Source organism: Talpa occidentalis, unplaced genomic scaffold (genome assembly GCF_014898055.3).
Source record: "Talpa occidentalis isolate TD23 unplaced genomic scaffold, MPIMG_talOcc4v2.1 talOcc4.2, whole genome shotgun sequence".
NCBI classification, from domain to species: Eukaryota; Metazoa; Chordata; class Mammalia; order Eulipotyphla; family Talpidae; genus Talpa; species Talpa occidentalis.
Window position 1 is genome coordinate 110,643,179 of NW_023602073.1, and position 24,932 is coordinate 110,668,110.

At 38.2% G+C, this 24,932-nt stretch overlaps 1 protein-coding gene across 1 annotated transcript; it reads right to left on the bottom strand.

The window, feature by feature from the left end:
- Positions 1-799: 799 nt before the first annotated feature.
- Positions 800-24,772, bottom strand: PPIL6 (peptidylprolyl isomerase like 6). Its single transcript, XM_037518761.1, has 8 exons — positions 24,638-24,772; positions 21,727-21,822; positions 18,707-18,895; positions 15,509-15,571; positions 15,263-15,410; positions 10,515-10,571; positions 2,623-2,758; positions 800-1,006 (listed from the first exon to the last, which is right to left on the bottom strand). The coding sequence occupies exons 1-8, from the start codon at positions 24,770-24,772 to the stop codon at positions 895-897; spliced, it is 936 nt and encodes a 311-aa protein (XP_037374658.1). The 3' UTR covers positions 800-894.
- Between the last annotated feature and the right edge of the window lie 160 nt (positions 24,773-24,932).

Consider the following 24,932-nt stretch of genomic DNA (forward strand, 5'->3'; position numbering starts at 1 on the left):
TCATTATAACTTAATCCTCTAGGAAACAGAAGGAAGCCTTTGCCATGTTTTCATTCCAGCAGCCAGTGGTGACAATTCCTGTCCAGGAGCTCTTAGACCCTGCACCAAGTCACAATTTTTGTCTCATTAATTTTCCTCATTCTTTTCTGTTGTTACACTTAAATATTTTACAGGTTTTTTTTTCTTTCTTCCACATACCTGCATGCCACAAGTCACTTGTGGATCTGTCTTTAATACATCCCATGTGTGCTGTCAGACCAACAGCATCAGCATCACCTGCAATGTGTTAAAGATACAAATTTTCCAAACCTGCTGAATCAGAAACTTGGGCAAAGTGTTTCAATAGGCTCAAGCATTTCTGATGCTTGCTAAAGTAAAAGAAAAGTCTGTAGTTATGTTTGTCCTGCCATATAGATGGTTTTCTCTGATAGAAAGGTTATTTCTGCAGATGACCCTAAATCTAGGTAATACCCCCAATTTTCATTCTTCTAGGAAGTTACGAGGGTGGTAAGTTTCACCTGAGCCTACAGGGCATCAACTGACCCTAGCTTGAAACAGTACCTTCCCTGGTTTTTGTGGATTGACATTCCAGAAGGGAAACTATATTGAACATCTGCATCATTAAAAGTGTCTTCACATATCTGAATTAATCCTCAAACCACTGTGATGAGGTACACCCATTTTACTAATGAAATTGAAATGCAAAATTAATAACATTGTCATTGATTTTATAAATTTACTCAGAGAATCACCTTCTTAGGGTCGGAAGAGAGCTTACAACTCTAGTGTCTACAACAACTTTCAAATTAAATTTTATCGAGCACTGTTTAATTAAATCTAGAAACAGTTGATCAGACACATAAACATAAGTTATCAGAAAATATTGAATGAAAATCAAAAATAAAGCTCTCCACTGCCAATAATCATACATTGTTGTGTTGGTCTTTCATTCTGTGTTGGAACTAATTCTAGTTTTTGAAGAACATCTGTTCCTTCAATTAATTGCCTACATAGGAGAAAAAAAGGAAAATTCAGTTGGTCATAAATTTTCACATTTGGCATATGTTCCTAAATTGAGCCCTAGCTAAGACTGTTTCCTTAAAATTAATATCAGCCATAAATATCTTAAATAGCACTAACTGTGTCCATTTTGCCATGGATCCCCCATATGAGACTCTTCTAATCTGTTATTTTCATCACCGTCAGAGTGATCTTTTAAAAATACAAATCCAATGTCATCTCCTTGTTTAAAATACTTCAATAATTTCCCATTATCCTATTATGATAAAGACTAAAATCTCTACCATGGCCTGTATGGCTGGCCTCCCTATACCCTTTCAGGGTGATCTGTAGCATGCTCCCCCCTTGCTCTCTCTGAGCCAGTCCCATGCACCCTTCCTACCACAACTGTCTCCTTTCTTTTTTCTCCCCACTATCCTTTTACCTGGTCACCTTCTGGTTTTCATTAAGATCTCAGCTCTATCACTGCTTCCTCAGGGAAGTTTCCCAGACTTCCTTGGGTGCTTATGTCACATTTCCCTTCTCCTTTACTGAACTTATCAGGGTAAACTTTTCCATGTATTCTACTTTGATGGATTTCTGACTCCCCCATGAGGGCAGGGATCATGCCCAGTGCTCAGGGCCTCGTACAATGCCTGGCACCTAATCAAGGGCACCTAATCAATAGCCATTGAATACATTAATAAAAGACAGCTCAAAGCCATGCTGGTTTTGACCTCTGTAGACATTCACTGGCCAAAAATTAGAACTGCATTAGTGGAGATGACTTCTAGCTCTCTCAACTAAAAAAAAGCAGCATGGGCCAGAAACCCCAAAACATAGAACACTCTCTCAATGCTGGACTTGAGGCAGTCACTGAGGGGAAAGAACAATTTTCATTTCGTGAATCTTTACAGAGACATGGCTAAAGCTGGCATTGAACGTACTCTAGCCATCTTTCTCTGCCCCTGAGCTCCATTTTTGCCATCCCAATCAGAAACCATGATACAGAACAGAGAATCACCTCTGTCCAAAGAGATTGTGAAGTCTGTGCTCCAAATTGCCTTCACAAATATTAATGAGCACCTACTGTATGTACCTGCCCAGTGTGACAGGTGTTAGGGCACAAGGTGAATGAGCCCCAGACCCTGGGTCCGATTGTGTGTAGTATAAAAAGAGAACAAAAAAGCTGTTTGATATGGTAATTAGGGAGGTTTCTAACCTAGGCTTACAACAGGATTTCAGTTGAATAAAGAGAGGCAGAAAAGGAGAAGATAAATAAAAGTCCAAATTCTCTTCTGGGGGTGATAGTTTGGCTGCAGCATAGCTACCATATTGACCCCTCCTAATTTACATCTCTAGCCTGTCCCCAGCTGGATGGATGGATACATGGGACTAGATGGCTAGAGAAATTATAAAAGTGCCTAATTTGGTTCTGTGTGTTTTATAGATACAAAGCTTCTTAGAAAATATTTCTTTCTAAATATGTTTTTCTATATTTGCATTAATTTTGCTTTTAAATCCTATTGTTAACTACCCTTAGACTACATATAATACCCAAATCTTTTGAACCACATTTTTACTTGTATGAATATTACATAGATAAACTTAGAATGCACATACCCAAAAGCCACATATTTTCTATCTAGATAGGGAGCTGACTGTAGGGTGATGTAGAATTGTGACCCATTGCTGTGAGGACCTTTGTTGACCATTCCTAGAATTCCCCTTTTATTATGAGGAATTGAAAAGTTTTCATCTAGAAAAGAAACAATCAGTAGGTCATTAAAATATTTCTGTTATTTCCATTGATTGCAATATGTAAATCACAAATAGAACCCTTGGTATCAAGTGTTCTCAATCACATTTATCAAAACACACTACATTATAAATATCCTATTTTTTTCATATTACTTTCATGCAACTGGACTGTTAAAAAAGGTGAGTTGCAGGGCCTCCCCTGGTGGCGCAGCAGTTGAGTGCTAGGTCCCACAAAAAAAAAAAAAAAGATAAGCTGCAAAGTCTTAGGACTATTTGAGCACTTACTATGGCTAAAAACAAGTGTGCTATGAAAATGACGTAAAGAAGGATTTTTGCTTAGCAATGAAAGTCAGCAAACTTTCTTGTGCTCCTCTGGCAGTGGTATTTCAAACTACCCAGTGTGGTAATTAAAAACACCTCCTTAGAGACAGCTTTCATGGATAGGACCCTTCCTCTCATCCTATCTTTTACAGACTTCTGCTGTTCTTTAAAAAAAAAAAAAAAAAAGATTTATTTATTTATATATACAAGAACTGCGGTACAGGTGAGAGGCGTGGGAGGGTGAGAGAATCCACCAGAGACAGAGCAGGGGACAGACCAAAAACACTGCCGAGGGGAGCAGAGGGCTAGACAGGAGAGGTCTGCTGTGCCATGTGGGTAGCTTCCTGGCCGGGGATCGAACTCATGTTGCAGTGGCTGCAGATGGCTTCACAGTGCTGAGACTTAACCCCTTGCACCACCAGGGAGACCCAGATAATAATACTTTTGTATAATTTTTAGTTGCATTACTGGGCATGGAAATTCTTTGAAGCTTTCCTGGCATCCTTAATGCTTTTTATTAATATCCACTTTCATTTATAGATTAAGCAATCTCCCATTTGCAAAAAACATGGATGGACCTAGAGTTTATTATGCCAAGTGAAATGAATCAGATGGAGAAAGATGAACACTATATGATTTCACTCTTATGGAATATAATAAAACAATCTCTTAGATACAGAAAACAGATTGGTGGTTACCAGAGAGAAGGTGTTGGGGGTGGGAGAAATAATGAAAAGGGTTCAAGTTTTCTAGTGATAGATGGAAATTAGACTTTTGGTGGCGATCATAATGTAGTGTACACAGATGTTGAATTACATGCTGTTATTAGAGGACGAACACGCTTTCAACTTACTGCTACCTGAAAATTATATAATGTTATAAACCAATATTACCTTGATAAAAACTTATATGAAAAGTGGGCACTTGGATAGGTTATTATTTTAACAAAAGACTAGGAAATCTAGAAGTTATACAAATGGACTTTAAGTACTGTAGCTATTTGTGAATTAGGGGGACAAGTTAGTACTGAGAAACTGGTCTGCTTAATATAACAAGGATAATACAATTTTTTTTAAATATGCCTTTTTTCTTTTGCATTTCATATAAATGACTTTTTCTCTAGTTGCCCAAGCCATCTAGCCACCAATCATTTGTTGGTGAGGAGGATTAGGGTTATTATCCAACTGCATAAGGAGTAAGAAAGGGTTACTATTCAGCTACTAACTTTCAAAATAGGATTTAGGAAGACAATAAAAAAAAATTGTCATTCAAACAAAGCAAAACAACTTTTTTTTAATTAAAAAATGATTAATCAATTTATAAAACTAAATTACAATTCATCCTTTTAAATTCACTGTGTTAAGCTTAATAAAGGTGAGTTTTGCAGTTGTAATTATTTTTAATAAGCCCTGGATTTTAACTCTTCACCTCATGAAAACAGGGTCCAATGAAAGCAACGTGGAGGAGGAACTGGCTTCCACAAGTGGGTGAAAGAAGGGACCCATGCTTTCAATGTCGTGCCAGTCATTCTCTCCCTCTTTCCATCTCTCCTCTTTCCTTCTACAGCATGTCTCCTTTTCACTTGATTGGTTACTGCACTGCCAGACAGAGTAATAAAGGTTTCTCTCAATATGCAGTCTCCCTGAGCATGGAGGACAATCAGATCCCCACAAGAGTCTAATGCCACAAGGAGGGGTTGTGGCAGAATCATGGGGATATCTAGAGAACCAGCTAAGAGATAGGTCTCCTACAGGACAGGGAGCCTGGGTAATATGATAATGGCTGCCAGATGGAGAGGTACAGTGTATTCTCATCAAGGATTAAGGATGCCAGGAAAGCTTCAAAGAATGTCCTTTCCCATCTGCAATGCCTTATTTTGACACCTAACTCAAAAGCTGCTCTGTGCCACTATTCCCAACTCTCCTAGGCGGTTGTTCTTCCCACAGCACTCAGTTCTTCTGTAATAGCAACTGGCGCAGTGTTTAAACTGTTTGAACATCTGGCCACACAAAAACACTAAAATCCTCGAGGATGGAAATTTGGTATATCATCATTGTCTCCTAAGGTCCTGGCATTATGTGAGCAACTAACTAGGAGTTCAATATTTCATGAATAAATGAGTGGTGTTACTTAGATTGTTTTGATGGGGTTCAGAGCAGGATGCACCAAAATATACCATGTTGGCATATTGATAACTTTGAACTAAAGTTACTTAAAAATAGCTGGTGTGGGCCTCCCCATTGGTGCAAGGGGTTAAGTCTCAGCACTACAAAGCTATCATCAGCTACTGCAACATGAGTTCGATCCCCAGGCAGGTAGCTAACTCACATGGCCCATCAGAACTCTCCCATCTTTCCTGCTGCTCCCCTCAACAGTGTATTTCAGTAGATTCAGCTGTTCTGCTCCCCACTCTGTCTCTGGTGAATCCTCTCAACTCCCACACCTCTGGCCTACACCCCAGTGCTTGTATGCATAAATAAATAAATGCAAATCCTTAAAAAAAAAAAAAAGAACAGCTGGTGCAAGAACACAGCTATACCTTTGTCCTTGAAAGCAGGAAATGAATTCTCCATGTGAACAAAAACCCTCCCAGAAACAGAAGGGCAGAAGGTGCTCTTATCACCAGAGATAGCAATTTAGGGCCAAGAAATCAGTGTAAACAAACTATTATCAATACTTCTTTATAAAGCTACAAACCCAAATCTTTTTTCCACCTCAATTATTCTTTACCTAAAAATGTATAAAAACTAATGCTTTGGTCACTTCTCTGGGTCATGGATCTCTGAGACCCACATACATGTGAAATTAAGTGGTTTTTTTCCTGTTAACCTGCTTTATGTCAATAATATTAAGCCGGTGAAAGAAACTAGAAGGGCAAAAAGGGAAATGTCTTTTGTCCCTACAATTTCTTTTGATAAAGCTGTATCTCTATGAATTTAGAAGGAAATTAGCTTTTCCTTTTTCCTTTTCCTTTGGCCATGGGTTCAATGTAATTTTAAAACCCTTTCTTTGTATTAAAATGAACAGACTGAAAAAGCCACAGAAACTAATGTAGAGTTATGCTGTCAGTAGAAGATGAATACCCTTTAACTGCTGCTACCCAAGGCCAAGAAAAATAACTTTGCCAGCTTCTTCTGAAGTCCCTTGTCAAGTGCCCCCTCTGGCCCCAACAGTAAGCACTCTCCTCTCTTTTAAATAATCACACACTATTTTCTTACAGTTTTGCCATCCAAGTGTGCATCCCTAGACACTACAGCTTCGTATTTCACATCTAGAAGCCTTGTTATGTCTTTGAAACCTTTTTTAATCTACAGGTTCTATCTCTCTCCCTTTGTTTCCCTTACACTTTATCTGCTAATGAACCTGAGCTATTCAAGCATTAGAGTTTGCTAAATGCACACATAGGGGCAGTTCAACATGTTTCTGTTCTCTGGTCTGTAGGTTCTACTATACTACTTGTGCTGAGAATGCAAATTAGTTTCAACTTGATTGATATATTAGGGAAGAACTGGAATGTAATGAATTTCATCCTTGCTTATGTGAGACTTCCTCTGGAAGAACCCCAGGTGAAAGTACAAGACTGCAACCGGCTGGAGAGGAAGCTGGTCAAGAATACACAACACACCTCGGACCTTGACCACTGAGTTAGGAGCCATGTTCTCCCAACCTGGTGCCACAACCTGCCTCTGATCCAGAGAATCTTCCTTCTAGCAGTTCAAAATCACCCATCCTCCGCAACTCTCCCATGTCCTTCCACAAACGTCAGGGATTTTCAAGGCAAAGTGCCATATTTATTATAGTATTCATGTGTAATTCATGTGACCACTAATATATGTGAAACATGTTATTGTTCTTATTAGGTCACTATCTTAATTTTTAATGCATCACTGATGAAGCTCTTTATACCTCAGTTTTGCTATAAGTCCTGTGTTGTGTTTTTTGTTTTTTTGTAGATCCTGTGGTTTTATTACATGACATTGCAAAGTACAAAGATCTTTAAATTCTGCACATTATAGCAGAACTGGCTGTATTTTCTACAAACTGGCAGCTCAGACAGAGGCTTATTCAGACTAGGTTCTACCTGTTTAGTGCTGTATTCTCTCAACTGAGGCTCAATGTTTGGTTGTCTCTGTTTTGGGGAAGTTAGCAGGTACCAATGCAGCCAACGCCCGGATCCATTATTTCAGTAGTGACAGCAAAATGGTGATATTCTATTATTTCCTTACCACTTATTAATTAGAATATTTTTATAACAAGATCTTTCCCTTTATTTACAAGTTGGTACAGTTCATACAGGAAAGGCAAGATAAATGTATTATTCATTCCCATATTTAGCCCAATATTTACCAGTTTTCAAGAAAATGAGTAAGTTTTTTATCAGTCGCCCAAAGGTAAAAATTAGGCCCTATTTTATTATAATATATCATTATGAACTCCTGAATTTCAAATACTTGTGGGTTTCAACCGATGTAATTAAAATTACTTCATCTTTGGCCAGTGAGGATCTTTTAAATTGGCTCCTGGAGTCTCTGATTGACCCTAATACATTTTTAGTAGGGCTTTTGGCTATGACTGAACAAAGAGCTTCAGGTTCATTTTATAATTTCTAGTCCCAGAACTAGAACCTGACATTTCTCTCAGAATCCCTGACGATTTCTTTTAGTGAGAAATGGCATTTCAAACAACAATCTAAATGCCAAGAAAATGCTTTATTACTAGGTCGGTTGTTGTCTGTAGGCCAACCTAGTGGATGTGTGTGTGTGTGTGTGTGTGTGGAGAGAGAGAGAAAAAGAGAGATGTCTATACATATATATGACACTTCTGAGTTTTAAATGGTATCTGCAATTCACATTCCAGATTACAGAATATTTACTTATTAGCCTCTATCATATTTTATCTATCCCTCCTTTCATCCACATTGAAATCCTGATTCTCAAGGATACAGAAATGATGACAGTTGAACACCCCATAAATTACTTGTGTTTTCATACATTACATATACAACAACCTCAGAAAAACAATATTATAATATCATCACCAGTGTAATTACTGAAAATAATTTTTAAAACTTTTGTATATATTGTACCAATTTTCTTTCTTTTTTTTGATAGACTATGCACATATCACATTCACCCTTTTAATCCTCATTAAATTTTAGTTTTACAAGCCACTCAATGATTAGTGCTCCCACTAGCTCTTATGTCAAGGTCTCTTGCAATTTGGTTTTGGGAAACTCATTCTCTGGTCAATTCCTCAGAGAGGCCTCATGGCAACACCGTCCCTGATGTTTTATATGTTGATAATTCTGGTGCCTTTTATTCAGCCAAATTTGAATTACAAAAGATTCAAATTCAGTTTGGCTGGAGACAAAATCCTTAGCTCACATTTCCTTTGCTTGAACATCATAAATAATTACTCCATTTTCTTCTGGCACATGAATATGAGGATGTCAAAGAGTATGACAGTGATTTACTTTTCTATCCTATATAAATTACTTGTTCTTTTTGCCTAGCTGGCCAGAGAATTTTTTTCTTTTTCTTTAATGTCCAATAATGTTACTAAAATATGTCTTAGTGTTGGTGATTCTGTTTCAATTTTTAATAAGTAATTTCAAACTTTTATATATTTTTTTTACTTGAGGTATAAACATAAAATAAAATGCATATATCTTAGATGATCAGTTTGATGTATCTTGACAATAGTATATAGCTGTGTAGCCAGCACTGAAAATCAAATACAGTAGTCCCTGTTATCTGTGGGGGTACAGGCCAAGATCCCCCCGTAAATGCCTGAAACCACAGAGAATTAAAAAACCATGTATACTGTTTTTTTCCTATAAATACAGACCTATGATAACATTTAATTTATAAATTAGGCACAGTGAGAAATTCATAATAACTAATAAAAAAGAATGACTATAATATTGTAATAAAAATTATGTGAATGTGGGATTGTCACACACTCCCCCAGATGAGCACAAGTGCGTTCCTGTCATCCCACAGTCCAGCTGTAGCTATATCTTTGTTTCAAGGACCAGATACGATATGGCAGGCTGGGAAGAGTCTTTTAAAAACTGCAGTTTTCTCCGACTTGAAAAGTCCAGAATCAAAAGGAGAGCACAATGGACTATGGTGGAAGACTATGGGTGCTGTGGTGGTGGGAGAGCTACGAATGACCACACCTGAAGGGAGAAATCCTATACCATCAAAATACTAACAAGGATATAAAACAATGATACTTTATTTTTAAAAAATTAAATAACAACAACAACAAAAAGATCAATTAGTCGGGAATCAGGAGGAGTGATGGGAACAAAGTATGCATAATTAAGGGGACCTCTCCTGACCAGAAAGGAAAAAAAAACTTAAAAACCCTTTTGCTTTACTGGTCCTACCACTATGGAGAGCTGTGTGGAGATTTCTGGACCTACTAAACATAGAGCTTCCATATGATCCAGCAATTCCACTCCTAGGTATTTACCCAAAGGACACAGAAACATCAATTCCAAAGAACATCTGCACCCCTATGTTTATAGCAGCACTGTTTACAATAGCTAAGCTTTGGAAACAGCCCAAATGCCCAAAAATAGATGACTGGATCAAGAAGATGTGGTACATGGATGGCGCTGGAAGGGATCATGCTCAGCGAAATAAGCCAAAAAGAAAAAGAAAAATACCGGATGGTCTCACTCATAGCAGGAATCTAGAAAACTTAAATAAGGGACCAGGAAAATGAATATAAGAAAGTGAAAATCAGAATCAACAAAAAACTATGAACCAGAGACACTTTTTGGGGGGTGGGGGCGGGAGGGGAAGGATTGGGGTCAGAATGGGGCGTTTGCAATTGTATGGGGGAATATAAAAATAAAATTTATTATTTAAAAAAAAAAAGATGTGGTACATATATACCATGGAATATTACTCAGCATTCAAAAAAGATAAACACATGCAATTTGCAGCAACATGGATGGTGCTGGAAGGGATCATGCTCAGCGAAATAAGCCAAAAAGAAAAGGAAAAATACCGGATGGTCTCATTCATAGCAGGAATCTAGAAAACTTAAATAAGGGACCAGGAAAATGAATAACTATAAGAAAGTGAAAATCAGAATCAACAAAAAACTATGAACCAGAGACACTTTTTGGGGGGTGGGGGCGGGAGTGGAGGGACTGGGGTCAGAATGGGGGCGTTGCAACTGTATGGGGGAATATAAAAATAAAATTTATTATTTAAAAAAAAAAAAAAAAACCCTTTTGCTTTACTACCCAGTGTGGCTCTCCCACTTTCTGAGCTTGCCCACTATTTCTTGTAGTGTTCTATCCTATTGTTTCCTAGTGTTGCTGGCTTCATTCTGGTGCTTTGTGAAATTCTTTTCTCCAGAGACACCAAGGACCCTACAGTGTTGTGGTTTTCAACAAATTTAAAAATACACACCTTCAAATGTTGGTCCATAAATTGACTCTCCACCATCTCCTTTTCCAGCTACAATATCTGGAAGTAGTGATAAATGAACATTAGAATTCTTAGACTAAAAAAGAAAATGCTTTAAATTATGATTCCACTTACAGCAATGACGAGAGTTACACTGCTCATTTTCCGATACCTATATCATGAACAAAATTACTATAATGATTTCACTTGTATTTTACAAGTACTTTTACACTCAGGATCTCATTTTTCCTTCATAATAACTCTCTAAGGTAGGTTAAATTATAATGCAAAACCTTAAAATGATGACGTTTTAAATTATAATTGTGGTCATGACTTAAAGTATGTTCATATAAATTTTGCTTATGTCACCAGTTATTCCTTAATTCATCTTGCTTTTCAGAAAAAAATGGAAATACTAAACCAATAAAATGAAATAGAAACAGGAAGCTGTTTTTGGAACAAGAATAAAGGTAGATGTCTAAAAAGAATTAATGTTCACATTTTCACTCATTGGAATACTACAGTGACAACTCATTTATATACATTTTAGGAATGAAGTTTTCTTTAATATAAGGTTTAATATAATAAGGTTATATAAGTTTTCAGGAATGAAACATACAGGTTTGACAATTGAATATATTACAAAATGATCGTCACAGAATGTCTAGGTAATATCACCAAACATAGTTAACAAAATGTTTTTTCTTATGATGAAAATGTGAGGTTCTTTTTAAAAGGTATTTATATGACCTATTTTGCAATACATGCATATTTTGGTTTAGGCAATGTTCCTACTATAAAAATCATCCATGCACATGTTATTTTTTATTTACCACAGCTAAAAGGGAAGCAAAGATAACTTCAGTGAAAACAGAGGTTCTGAGATCTGTCTTCTTTACCTCCAGGCTCCCCATTAGTAACTAGTCCACTTTTCTTGAATACAGTTTGCAATAAATAACTGTTGAAGGATTGTGCCTTGTTAACAGTATGATGATTTACCTATAATAAAAGTTCTGTGTTGTTTTAAAGAAATCTGATGCAATAACAAGTCCGTGGACAGAATTTATGCAAGACAGGGCATGTGACATATAAATCATACCACTCATAAAGCTGGTTCTGACATTAATTGATAAGCCCAACCAGCTGTAAGTCTCCAACCCTGCTCTTCTTGATACTCCACCCACAGTTTTCAGGAACTTCCTGTTTCGCTGAAGACTAATTTCAGGAATGGAGAAGCTGAAGTTCCCTGGCACCAATTTCTTTAGTTTCCAGAGTTGCCTTGGCTCAGAAAAATCTGTCCCGGTGGTTCCCCACTCCTACCAACCTACTTAAATACTAGTAATATTCCTTTGCCCTGTCTCTCCAACATCTACCAATTAGCTTGGCCTCCTCTTCAGATCTCCCAGGTGAATATTTTCTAATGACACCATTTCAATCAGTTTTTAATTTTTTGGCTATCCCCCACCCCCTAGTATTCAGCCTTGCCTTGTATTTTGATATTATTTCTATACTTCTGGTGACAAATTCAGCAATGCAGAAGAGCAGTTAAAATTAAACTTTGAAGTCAAATGATTTTGATTTAAATCTTGTTTTTAATTACCTTTTCCAAGCCTGCTTCCTCAGCTGGGTAGAGAGGAAAAATGGCAAGTGCCTCCCAGAGAGCACAGAGGATTAAATGCAATCATGCAGGCATAACAGAGTGCAGTACCTGGCAGGACACCAGCTTGCTCATTAGCACTGATCATCCTTGTGCAGCAACACTGCTTATAGAATCACTATCATCATCTTCACTACCAGTGTGCTTACTATGATGATGGTGACAATGGTGGTGACAAAATATATTAAATATCTCAAGAAACTCCTGAAGATGGTAGGCTGAGCAGGGGCCACAGAGAAAGAATCTTACAAAAGTCACTTAAAGACTTGGTATCTTCTTTAACTTTGTATTTTAGGAAAGAAGAGCATATATGTTTCCTACTTAACTATCTGTTTATTCACTCTTTCAGCAGATATTCTTTAAGCACCTCCTAGATGCCAAGCACTATCCTCAAACCTGGGGATGTAACAGTGAACAAAATATCAATAGATAAAACTCTCTGCCCTAAGGAACTTATATTCCAATGAAAAGAAACAGAAAATAAACTAACTAACTAGGAAATACATAACAGTATGTTCACAGATGAAAAGTACTTTGAAAAAAATTAAGCAGAGTAAGAAGCTAGGGTAGGGGGTGAGGGGAGGCATGAGGAGAGAAGGTGACAATAGTGCTCTTGCTGAGATGAGTACTACGAAAAATAAGATGAGGCAGTGAAATAAGGCAGTGACTAGAAATAGCTGGGCAGAATATGTCTCAGGCAAAAGAAACAACAAAGATCTATAGGCACATAGATGCTTGATGTGCTCAAGGACAGAAAAGGCCAAGATCTATAGGCACACAGATGCTTGATGTGCTCAAGGACAGAAAAGGCCAATGTGTGGAGCAGAGTGAGCGAGTGGGGGAGGTCAGAAAATGAGATTGGGTCGGGGAGGCGTGTAGATTATGTAGGCCTATTGGTCACAAAGGGCAAGCAACATAAGTCCCTGGATGCACCTAAGGCATAGTACAAAACCAAACTTTAGCTCTTGTTTTTCAAAATTCTCCACAAAGCCCTGGGAGAATCGTCCATCTGAAGGGAAAAGAACGCTTACAGAGCTTGGCACTTTCACTATACAATGTTATTGAATCCTTAACACATCCTGTGATATTATAATTATTCCTATTTTATGATTAAGAAACTGATTCAGAAATGCCAAGTGCCTTACCCAGGGTGATACAATTTCTATGTTATCAGTTTGGATTTAGTTTGGATCTAGTAATCAGAATTTTCCCCAGACTGTCCTTAACATTATTACCTCAATGTTTGGAAACAGGACTCAAGATCTGTGCACTTTAAATTGGGAAAGTTCAATTTAAATAAATAAAACCTACTTTTCCCAAATCTTGATTTTGGTATGGGAGATATGTAGCTCTAACCAAAAACTAAAACCAAAATCAAACCAAACAAAAAGCAACATAGCACCTGAGAATCTAGCACATAATATACAACACTAGATTCTGAAATTGGTCCCCATGAGAACTGGTTTACACTACCAAAAATTTGAAAACAACCCAAATGTTCACCAATGGGCAATTAAATTGGTATAACACTATGATGAAAAACTAGGCAGACCCTAAATATTTATATGTTTATGTTTGCAGACATAGGAAGAGAAATGCCATATATATTAAGTGGACAAGGAGGTTAGACAACAAGCAATAGTGATATGATCTCATTTTGTACAAACTGAGGGGAAAGCAGTTTATTTACAAACAAGCTAGGCTTTTTCTCCTCATCAGCCTCAGAACATTCCAGATTATAGAAAGATAATGAAATATTAATTTAAGGTTCTGTGTATGTCCTCGAGTTCAAGCAAATCTCCTAAGCCAATTATTTTTAAATTGCTGCCTGATTGCTCCCTATGAGATATCATACAAAGGCCTTCAAAATTTAATTTGGTGCCATTAATTAGGCGCCAGTTCATGTAAAGTCAAAGGATCAACCTGAAAACAAAGCAAATTGACCATCAAAATGCGTTGGCTCTTAGTTTTCAGTTCTAATGCTATAATTACCTTTGATGAGAAATAAGTTGTTTCCATTTATTTAATTTCTTAATAGCACCCTATCTTCTAGGTACTCTTATTTAAGTACTTGAAATTACATTTTGATTTTAAAAATACTATCCTACTTCTTTTTTCAGAGTTGAAATGCTTTCTTTCTTTCTTTTTTTTAAGGATTTATTTATTCATGCATACAAGAACCAGGGTACAGGCCAGATGCACAGGTGGGTGAGAGGATTCACCAGAGACAGAGCAGGGAACAGAACAGGCAGACTAACTGAAATACATTGCTGAGGGGAGCAGCAGGCGAGACAGGAGAGGTCTGCTGCACCATGTGGGTTTCTCCCTGGCCAGCCGGGAATCGAATCCACGCTGCAGAGGTTGTGGACAGCTTCACAGCGCTGCGCTCAACCCGCTGCACCACCAGGGGAGGCCCAGAAATGCTTTATTTCTTTTTAAATAACTTCTCAAGTATAGCTTGAATAATGCTTCTTTCTCATGATTCAGTTCCTGGTATACAGCAAGCATCTTTTCTATGTCTTGGACAATTGTTATATGCCTTTCTAACATGGGATTGATTTCCGACATTTTATCCTTTTCAGTTTGAATGTTGTAAAATATTCCTAAGACTCTTTTAATATGAAGTTTTTTGTTGGCATCACTTCCTCTGGTACATTTTCATCACAACCACCTTCCTCATTTACATTGATAAATTCTTGTTCACTAAGTTTCTCTGACTGCAGAACTAGACTTTCCTGAATCATGACAGTGTTAACACTCCCATGGTCAGATATTTCTTCTCCATTTCTTTGGAATGGGTGTAAATTTCATAACAGCATCTTTATTTTAACTATCGTTCTCCTATTTTTTTACATCACTTTTTAATTTGGAATATTCCTGGTAACATACTTTAAATTTGCTTATTTTAATAATTATGGAAATTTTTAAGAGTGTGAATATATTAATTCAGTATTTGATCATATATAAAACACCATTTAAATATATATTAGGTATTTATATATTCAATTTTATATGCATTTCACAAAGGCAGATAGAATTTTGGATACTCTGATTTTATGTTGCAATTGAGTTGTATTTAAGATTTTAAACTCACCTCCTCCTTGTATCCAACCATTCTGTACTATACGATGAAAAATTGAACCTGTGTAGTGTAATCTGATGCCACTTTTAGAAAACCCTGCTTTTCCGGTGCACAAAAACTGAAAATTTCTACATGTTTTGGGACATGCATCACGAAATAGCTACAAAATAAAGATAAAAGGTTTTGATATTTAATATTTCTATATTTACAGATTCCCGCTCCTCCCACTTGTTAAAAAGTAATAACAAACACTCTTACCTCAAAAATCAATCTTCCCACTGGGTAATAATCAATAGAAATGTCCATGAACACAAAATCATGCTATTAAAATTAAGAAAAAAAGATAAGGCAGGTCAATGTCTTGCAAGAAAGTTTAATAAATGACCAAAAGTAGAAGAGAACATTTTCTGTTTTAAGCTTTTAACAACATTAGATATGACAACAGCAAAATTAAAAAGATGACTGGGAAAAAAAGTTTCATTTTATATCAAATCTTTACAATCAAAGTAACACACTTTGTAAGACCTTTTGATAGTGAAGCTTTGAATAACATTAACCTATCATGTAATACTGAGAATACAACACCTAGATCCAAATACATCACAAACTAGGTGTGCTAAGAAACACCAGTTGTTGGTCCCTTTGGGAAAAGAAGCAGATTGAGATTTCTTTCCTGAGTAATTTTGGGAAAAGATCTAGCTAATCTTTGGTTAGAGGTTCTAGATTTTCAGATGGTACAGCTAACCACAGCTAGGCAATACCCTTTCTGAGTAGGAAAATAAGGCCACAATATCCAGGAGTAAGGAAGAGAGGATGCTGTACTTTTGAGTGATTCCAATCATATCTTCACATTCTCAGATGCCCCCTGCTCTTGTTTTTAATTGACACTCTTTCTGATAGAGTCAACTAGCACTTGTGAGACCTTGCTAGCCCTACAGAGAGACATCCAAAATGAAAACACTAGTCTCTACCAGAATAACATTCATCTAGGGAGCAGAGATCTCATGGAATGCAGCTGTTTTAGGTGCCATTCTCATACATAAAAATGCTGTCTTACTTAGCAAGATACATCACTTGCCCTGCACTATTTCTCAAGAATCTAGGAAATAGGGCCTCCCTGGTGGCCTAGGGTTTAAGTCTCAGTGCTATCACCGCCTGAGTTCCAGCCCAGCCAGGGAGCTAACACACATGGTCCGGCAGAACTCTCCTGCTTTGCCTGCTGCTCCCCTCAGCAGTGTATTTCAATAAATCTGCCTGTTCTGCTCCCTACTCTGTCTCTGGTGAATCTTCTCACCCCCCACACCTCTGGCCCACACCCCAGCTCTTATATGAGAAAAAAAAAGAATCTGGGAAACATAAATTAAACCACTTTTACATATAGTACCACCATCATTTTGTCACTCTAGTCTTTTTTTTTTTAATTAAAAGACTGAAATAATATTGTGCTATATGGCATCCAGGAAGGTAGTATTACGTCTATATAATTATATTTAAATTTTGCCTCTCAGCTTCTGTATCACAAGTTCTCAATTATAAGAGAATGTTATAACTTCGGAATGAGAGGTATAATATAAATTTTACAGCTTAGGAAGAAAAAGAAGATATACTGGAAATCATGATTGATGTCTGCAATAAGTCCATTAAGCTTCCCCTTGTAACAACATATTGTTTTCATGCCATTGTCAAGAGTAGATAATTCTGAAAATTCCAATGAAACGAGAGCAAATGAATGCAACACAAGGTTACACAAACAAAATTGTCTAGCAGGTCACTCCAACCCAGAAGCAAACAAGTTCCTAGGTTTTATCAGCAAGAAAAATCTAGCCTCTGCATGAAAAAATTTAAGGATTTTCTTTGGAATCTAGTTCCTCTCTCTTGACTGCCCCTAATTAGTTCAGTCTGTCATTATCTCCAGTCCATGCTGCTATAGCACCTTTTTAAATGGTTACCCTGCCCCTGCCACCAGGCTTTCCTCACTCCAGCCTGTTTCTGCACAGCCCTAAGTGTTAAAAAGAAAAAGCAAAGAGGATTATGCCACACTCTATGAAAGTTCTGCTGGCTTGACTTTCCTTCTGGCTAAAATCTAACTCCTTGGTTCAGAATGAACAGTAAGATCAACTTTTCTTTAGTGGATCTGCTTTTTCCCCCGCTGATTAACATTTGAGCACCTTTTCTATTTGGGAACTCCCCACAGGGTCCATCACTGCCTATAGAACCTAAAGGCCTGATACTCCCTCTCCCTCCTCTGTGAGAACCAGGTTGTGGGAAATGACAGGGGCCTCATTACTCAGCAACTCTGGCCTGGATCTCCAGGGGGTGATGCAATGAGACAGAAGGAGAGCTGAGAAGATATTCTGGGTGAATACAGCAACATGGCAGTGTCCTGGCTGCGAGTTCGCACACAGTGACTCTTGCCATGTTTTCCTGCTGACAGATCTCCCTTGGTTCCCACTTATTTTCCAAAGCTGGTTCTCAAGTCTCCCTGTCAGTTGTGAGGTTTTCATGTTAATCACAGTAGTTTGATATTGTTAACTGCTACTCTCGTTTTCCCAGCTTGTTTCCCACTAATTCTGGCCTTCATGGTTGTCTCCTGCCAGTCCCAGAGCACAAATGTACTTTCTAGGACCCCGCCCCTTTGGAAATTAACTAATATGAACCCCAAAGACCTACCTACACCCAGAATTCAGAGAATTTTCCAAGTGCATTTGCCCTCATTCACTTGGCACCTACTATGTTTCAGATTCTGTTTAAGGGAGTGGTTCAACAAGGGCCAAGGAGAGAGGTCTTTGCCTTTGCACACCTCAGCTCCTAGCACTGGGTCTTTCTGTGGGCACAGGCATCGTGGGCATGAGATGATTTCAGGATATGGTAGTTGTTACATCAAAGGTTCTGAGCATAATCACAAAGCACTTTTATATCTATTGCCTCTCTACCCTGATGTCTGCCTGTCTCTCTCTCTGGGCTTCAGGCTTCCTGACTATCCTCTGCCACTGGAAATCTCCCAGTACTATAGCTTGTCTACTCCTGCTTTTGTAAAGAAGGCATCATGCTTTTAATGTCCCCTTTATGCTCATACTTTCCTTCTCTTAGGGTAGTAGCACTCATTTAAGTGCTAGAAAGTATTAATTAAAACACTTCACTAAAGATGAGAGAATGACAGGTTTGACGTTTTGTGGGGGTGGGGTCTTTATATTTTAAGGCAGAGAGCAATCTATAAATATCTCCATGGGGAGCAAAGTGTTTGAACAGGGATGTTCTCTTTCTGTAGAGATATGCTGACTTTACTCACCACTGAGCTGAACCTACCACAAAACAATCCTTTGCAACTAGATCATAAGGTCATTGAAAACTGAAAACTTAGTCTCCTATTATTTTATGGTCCTTTTTGTCAGGATATCCATAATTAATGCTGAATCAATGTAAAAGATTAAAAATTTAAAAATCAGTATAACTTGCCTTGGTGTCTTTTAAGAATTTAATAGAATAATCCTCAGTAAGTGCCTCGTAAAGTGCAGGGGGTTTAAAATCAACTGTATCCCATATCTTGTGGGCCCATTTCTGAAGATCAAGTTCATCACCGAGGAGTTGATCATTAACAAAACACATCACAAAGGAAGAATATACCCAAGTTTCATTCCTGAGTTCCTATAAAGGAAATGTAAACACACACACATAAATGTGATGAGAAAAAGAAAAACTTGCTTAACCCACAAAGACTCTAAACTCTGGGACTGAATCTTTAAAAAATACATTGTCATTTTTTCAGAACTTTGTTCTCAGAAAGAATTTAAGAACATTCTTAAGAATCTAACATCACTAGGGGCCGCCTAGTGATATGATATAATGGTAGATAATAGATGGAACCTGTGTGTATAGCATACTTGTTATACTAACTTGACAACAAGATGCAGTCCCTGGCTTCATTTTTGAAGCACATTTTACTATGGTATGCTGGATGAGGTTAGGAGTTTTGTGTAATTAGTAGTCCCCTCTTTTTCTGTGGGGGGATACTTTGCAAGACCTCCTATGGATGCTGAAATAGCAAAGAGCACTGAGTCCTATGTATACTATGTTTTTTCCTTTATTTACATGTAGCTATAATAAAGCTTAATGTAAAAATGAGGCACAATAAGAGATTAACAATAATTAATAATAAACTAGAATAATAATATACTTTAATTAAAATTGTGTGAATGTGGTTTCTATCTTTCTCTTTCTCAACATATCTTCTTGTATATATTTTTCTTGGAACACATGTTAACTGAAACTAGTAAGCAATACCACAGATAAGGGGAAGCTGTTGTGCACAGCTGTCAATACCAAAGATTGGAAGAATGCCTTTTTGACAGAAGGTAGTCAGGATGAGAAAATGTTTCCTGAGAGCCAACAGGGATTTCCTGGGCATAGTAAGTGAGGAAGATAAGTCATCTTTATCAATACTTTTAAGTTCTAAGCTACTCAAAATAAAGAGATTAGTGTTTTCATTCACATAGTAGTGATGGTGACCCTTCTAAATTCCAGTGTGTGGTCACCAAATTATGTCCCCCTTTAAAAAAAATTATTTATGTATGCATATAAGACTGGGGTATAAACCGAGGTGTGGGGGGTGAGAAGATTCACCAGAGACAGAGTAGGGAACAGAACAGGTGGATTGACTGAAATACACTGCTGAGGAGAGCAGCGGGCAAGATTGGAGGTGTCTGCTATGCCATGTGGGTCACCTCCATGGCCAGGGATTAAACTTGCCTTGCACTGGCTGCAGATAGCTTCATAGTGCTGCGTCTAAACCCCTTGCACCACCAAAGAGGCCCTAAACTATGTCCCCTTTAAGATCAGTAACCCAGAATGAAAAGGGAAGGAAATTATGGATTAGAATCCATATCAATCTTTCTTTAAGGATCAGTGGGAATATGTACAAAATACAAAACATGAGATCACGGTTGTCCTGTTGATGGAGAGCACAACACTGGTAGGCAGTATAGTAGTTTATGATCGAAATTAAGAAAAACATTGTTTTATGCTAAGGTGAATAACTGTTTGCCTAGCTTTTGCATTGAAATTTCTACCTTCCAGCAAATCTTAGTCCCAGGCAAACCAGGACCACTAGTTACCCTTCTTGTTGTAAGGACTAGTTCATTTATACAAAAAAATTATTATAATAATATCTGGTATTTAGTAATCACCTTGTGTAAGTGTTTACTATGGCTTCATTTGAATTTCAGTGCAAAAATTGGATAGAAGACTTAACAAACGATGCTCTTGGCTCAGTTTTGCACTGTTTACATCTGCATTTTATGCAGAGGAATTATAAAATAAGACAATCTACATCTACATGATAACCACCGGATCACAGGATATCCTGTGTAACTGAGCACACAACAATTGAAACTGCTCTGGTGGGGAAAAGGGTTTTCACCAGCCAGTGGGGAGAAGGGGCGGGGCAGGGGAGACAGGACTGAGACTCTCCACAAGACTGGGTTGGGGTAACAAGTAGGAGGCATGCCCCAGTCTAACCTTCCCCCAAAACCAGGTGCCCGTGAGCGAAATGTCACTTTAGAATCCTCACATTACTTGCTACAAGCAGCACTACCAACAATAGGGCTGGCACCCAAGAGGAAATATATCTGCCATCCCTGGACAAGTTCTGCTAGCCCAAGGGTCTGCATTTGCTGCAAGCGTACTGTTGGGGACAGTACACAAAAAAGAAAGTGTCAACCAGGACAAGGTTGCCCTGTGGGAATTTGGTGGCTGTCATAAGAGCGCCCCTAGATAACAACTCCACACAAGTCCCTTCTTTATCTGTGCTGTATACCAACCACTAAAAACTTTCAGAGGGGAGCCTCCCTAGTGGCCTAGGGGTTAAGTCTCAGCGTTATCACTGCAACTGCAACTGCCTGAGTTCGATCCCCTGGCAGGGAGCTAACCTACATGGTGCAGCAGACCTCTCCTGTCTTGCCCACTGCTTCCCTCTGCAGTGTATTTCAGTAGATCCACCTGTTCTGCTCCCCACTCTGTCTCTGGTAAATCCTCTCTCACACATCCACATAGCCACACCTCTGGCCTGCACCCCAGTTCTTCTATGAAAAAATAAATAAATAAAATCTTTAAAATAAATAAATAAATAAATAAAACCTTCTAGAGTAAGGGCAAGAAAAGTGGCAGGCTATAGTGACCTGAGTGTCAGGGGGTCACAGGAAGTATGAATGATATGCAAGGAAAGAGGAGTAACATTAGCAGGGATAAGTAGTAACACTGAGGATTTAAAACTTACCTTATCACACAACTTCCAAAAGGAAATCTTGGAAATGATTTACTTTTCTTAAAATCAGTCTGGTAAAATGATTGAAATAATTTAAGAGTATAATATACAGAAAATGTAATTGCATTAAAATTACTGGTTCAGTTTTTCCAAAATGAGGCATAGATAATTCAAGCACAACTTTGTCCATATCTCCCACATCCCAAACAACTTTTACCCTTTTCCTCTCCTGTAGATACTGATGCCATGCAAATTCTTGAAGAGGAACTACTATAGGATCTTGAAATTTGGATGGATATTTAATCTTCAGAGTCTAGGTTTCAAAACAGAATAATTATTTTAGATACATTCTCTTAAAGTAATAATCATTTCCCCCAAGTTTTACAGGGTCTGGAAGAAGTTTTACATAATGCACACTCAGGCTACAGTTTGGCTTAGATGCCCCTTGCCTGTTCCCAGAGGCCCCTGTGCTCCCCAGACCACACTTGGCTGTGACTTATTTGTCTCTCACCTGTAGAGTATAAACTCCTTGAGGGCAAAGACTACGTCTTACTTTTCCTATATTCCCACTGGCCTCAACGTCTGGCACACAGTGGACCATCCACATATAGCAACTGAGTAAACAAATGAACAAATAAATGAGTTTATGCCAATTGTTTTGTGAGCTCCCATCTTCATTTAGGACCATTTCTTCCCCCATAAACTAAACTCTTAGTAAACCTCAGTGCACCTTTAGACACTTTCAACTAAAATAGCTAAGTGTTTATTGCTTTACTTTACTGATACATGGAGGATGACCAAATGGACATTTTTGTAGTTGTTTACATATATGTTAAGATTTAGAGATTGTTTTGGTGTAACATATATTGTATTATTTTGACTGTGTGAATCAGAGAAAATTTTTAACTGGTTAACAATCCTGTCCAAAAAAACCCTTTTGATTTCTGATATGTTACAGTTTGCCTCCTCCTAAAGCAAGAGAAGTTAATAACAATTAGGCTTCACTTTTTTGAATGGGTGTGTGGAATAGATGGGCCAACAGGGAAAAGTGACAGCTGGCCTCTCCAGCTGGCACCTTCTCCTCCAAGGACTGTGCTCATAGGTCCTGTTGTGGTCCAAAAGAGGACACTGGACTGGCATGCTTCATCAGGAGTGTGTATTTCAAGAGGGGAAAAGGTGTGATCAGGCTGGTAGAAGAGGCAAAAGCAATAGGACCATTCCCTAAGTTCTTAGACCACTGTACACAACCAACAAATGATGTGTTCTTTTCCTCAGTTCCAGCATCTATGCTCAGTGTGAGGCAATCTTGCAGGATGATTGCTATTGCTGAGCAACAGCCCAATAATTTTCAAATTAAGCACACTTAATCATACTTCTTTCATAATTGAGTGTTCAGAGAATGGACTACATCCAAATTAGAGTACGTATACTATACTGACTCTTTACAAATCTAAATCTTTATCAGTTAGTAAGGCATCTGGATTGCTTACAAATCATCCCATTGGGAATATATTCAAGAAACCTTTAAGATACAGCTAATTAAACTGACATTGATAAATTTTCATCTCAAAGAGAGCTATCGTGGCATAAGCATAAGAAAGAGAAACTTAACGCTATTAATATAATAAAGATATAATTTTCTTGACTTTGTGTCCTCTACCACAGGGGTAGGCAAACTATGGTCAAATCTGTGGCACTGCCTATTTTTTAAGACTTAAAGGCTAAGAATAATTTTTAGATTTTTAAATGGTTAAAAAAAGGAATCATATTTCATGGCATGTGAAATTATATGCAAGTCAGATTTCAGCATCCATAATAATATTATATTCATATGCATACTGCCTATGACTGCTCTCATACAACAAGAAGAGAGTTGAGTAGTTATATCTGAGAGCCTATGGACCAGAAAGTCCAATGATTTATTATCTGGACTTTACAGGAAAAAAAATTTGCCAAAACATCTATAGGTTGTGGTTGTAGGCACAGAAAACATGTGCCTTCAGGAAAGAAGTTAAGACAAATAAGGGAAAAGAATTCTCTCAAATTCTCTCAATACATCTTGGACCATAAAACTTTACTAATCCCATCAATACAACTATTACAGCCCATAATTTCTACTTGTTTTGATAATTCATGTATGGTTTTCACAGACTTCTGAACACTTGTTCTCTTCATCTTAATGTAAACTTTACCTAGAACCCACAAATTAGTTTCTATTTCCTGATTTGATATAATTACACTTTTCTTGAATTCTTCAGACTTGGAGCAGGTTAACAAAGCAGGAATTTCTAAAGATTTTTTTCTATGCGGTAACATTTTGTGACAAGTATCCAGCTGGGTACTTTGGGGAAGACAAACATGAACAAGGCAAGATCCTGGGGTCCGGTGAGGTTTTGAAGGAGGGAAAGTTGGGAAGATCTTACAATAGTATTTCTAGAGCCCCCAAAACATAATGAATTCTACATTTCAATAGTATGTACATTTGTATATTTCTCCTGCATGGTTACAGGTGTGCTGCAGCAATAGTGACCTGATGAAATTCTTCCAGGTAAAGCGTTTTCCCTTTTATTTTGTTCTATGTGTTTACAAATGAATACTGGGGTTTCCCAAAGCATTGGTGGGTCATTTTAAGAAATCCCTTAAGCACCTAATTTGATCGGAATGCAGTCACTGTTACAAATTTATTAAAAAATCTTAAAAACCCTTCTTCACTTGGGAGTGTGTGAAAATTACCTGGTTAAATGATAACAAACTTTTTTATAATACCTTTCCCTTTTTAAGAAATACTTTAATAATCTTGGTAATACTGTGCTATGGTAATATTTTGAACAATTTTTTCATGAATTGAAAAATCCAAAAATTAATGTGCAATAAAATAGGTGACGAGGAATTACCTTTATTCCCACTCAGGTTCTGTATTCTTCCTTGGCTTGAATTTGCCTTTCAAGGCCACCTTTCTGGAAGTGGAGCGCCTGCCCTGCCCTGGACCTGGCCCCCACATGCACGGATCATTCCAGCCCGCCCAGCCGGGACGTGTCCCTCCCTCAGGACACGCCAACCCTCACCACTAGGAGGCGCCTGACGGGACGTAGAAGGGCCGTTCACACTCCTGGTTTCAACGCCGTTACCTCAGCTGTGTTCTTCGCCATCTGAAAGCTAGAGCTTTTGAAGAGTCCCACTACCTTCACCCGCAGCGGCTTCTCGGGCGGCGACGCGGAGCGGCACGCGGCGGACCCCTGCCCGCCGGGCTGCAAGCTGGCCATGGCCGCGCTCCCGGGCTACTCGGGGCACAAACACTGTGCGTCGCCAGGGTGACCGCGCGGCCCCGCCCCGGCGCTCGGCGGGAGGAGCGAGGCGAGGGGCGGGCGGCCCGTCTTCCCTCAACTCTGCGCCTGTTGCTGCCAACCCGGGCGAGAAAACGCG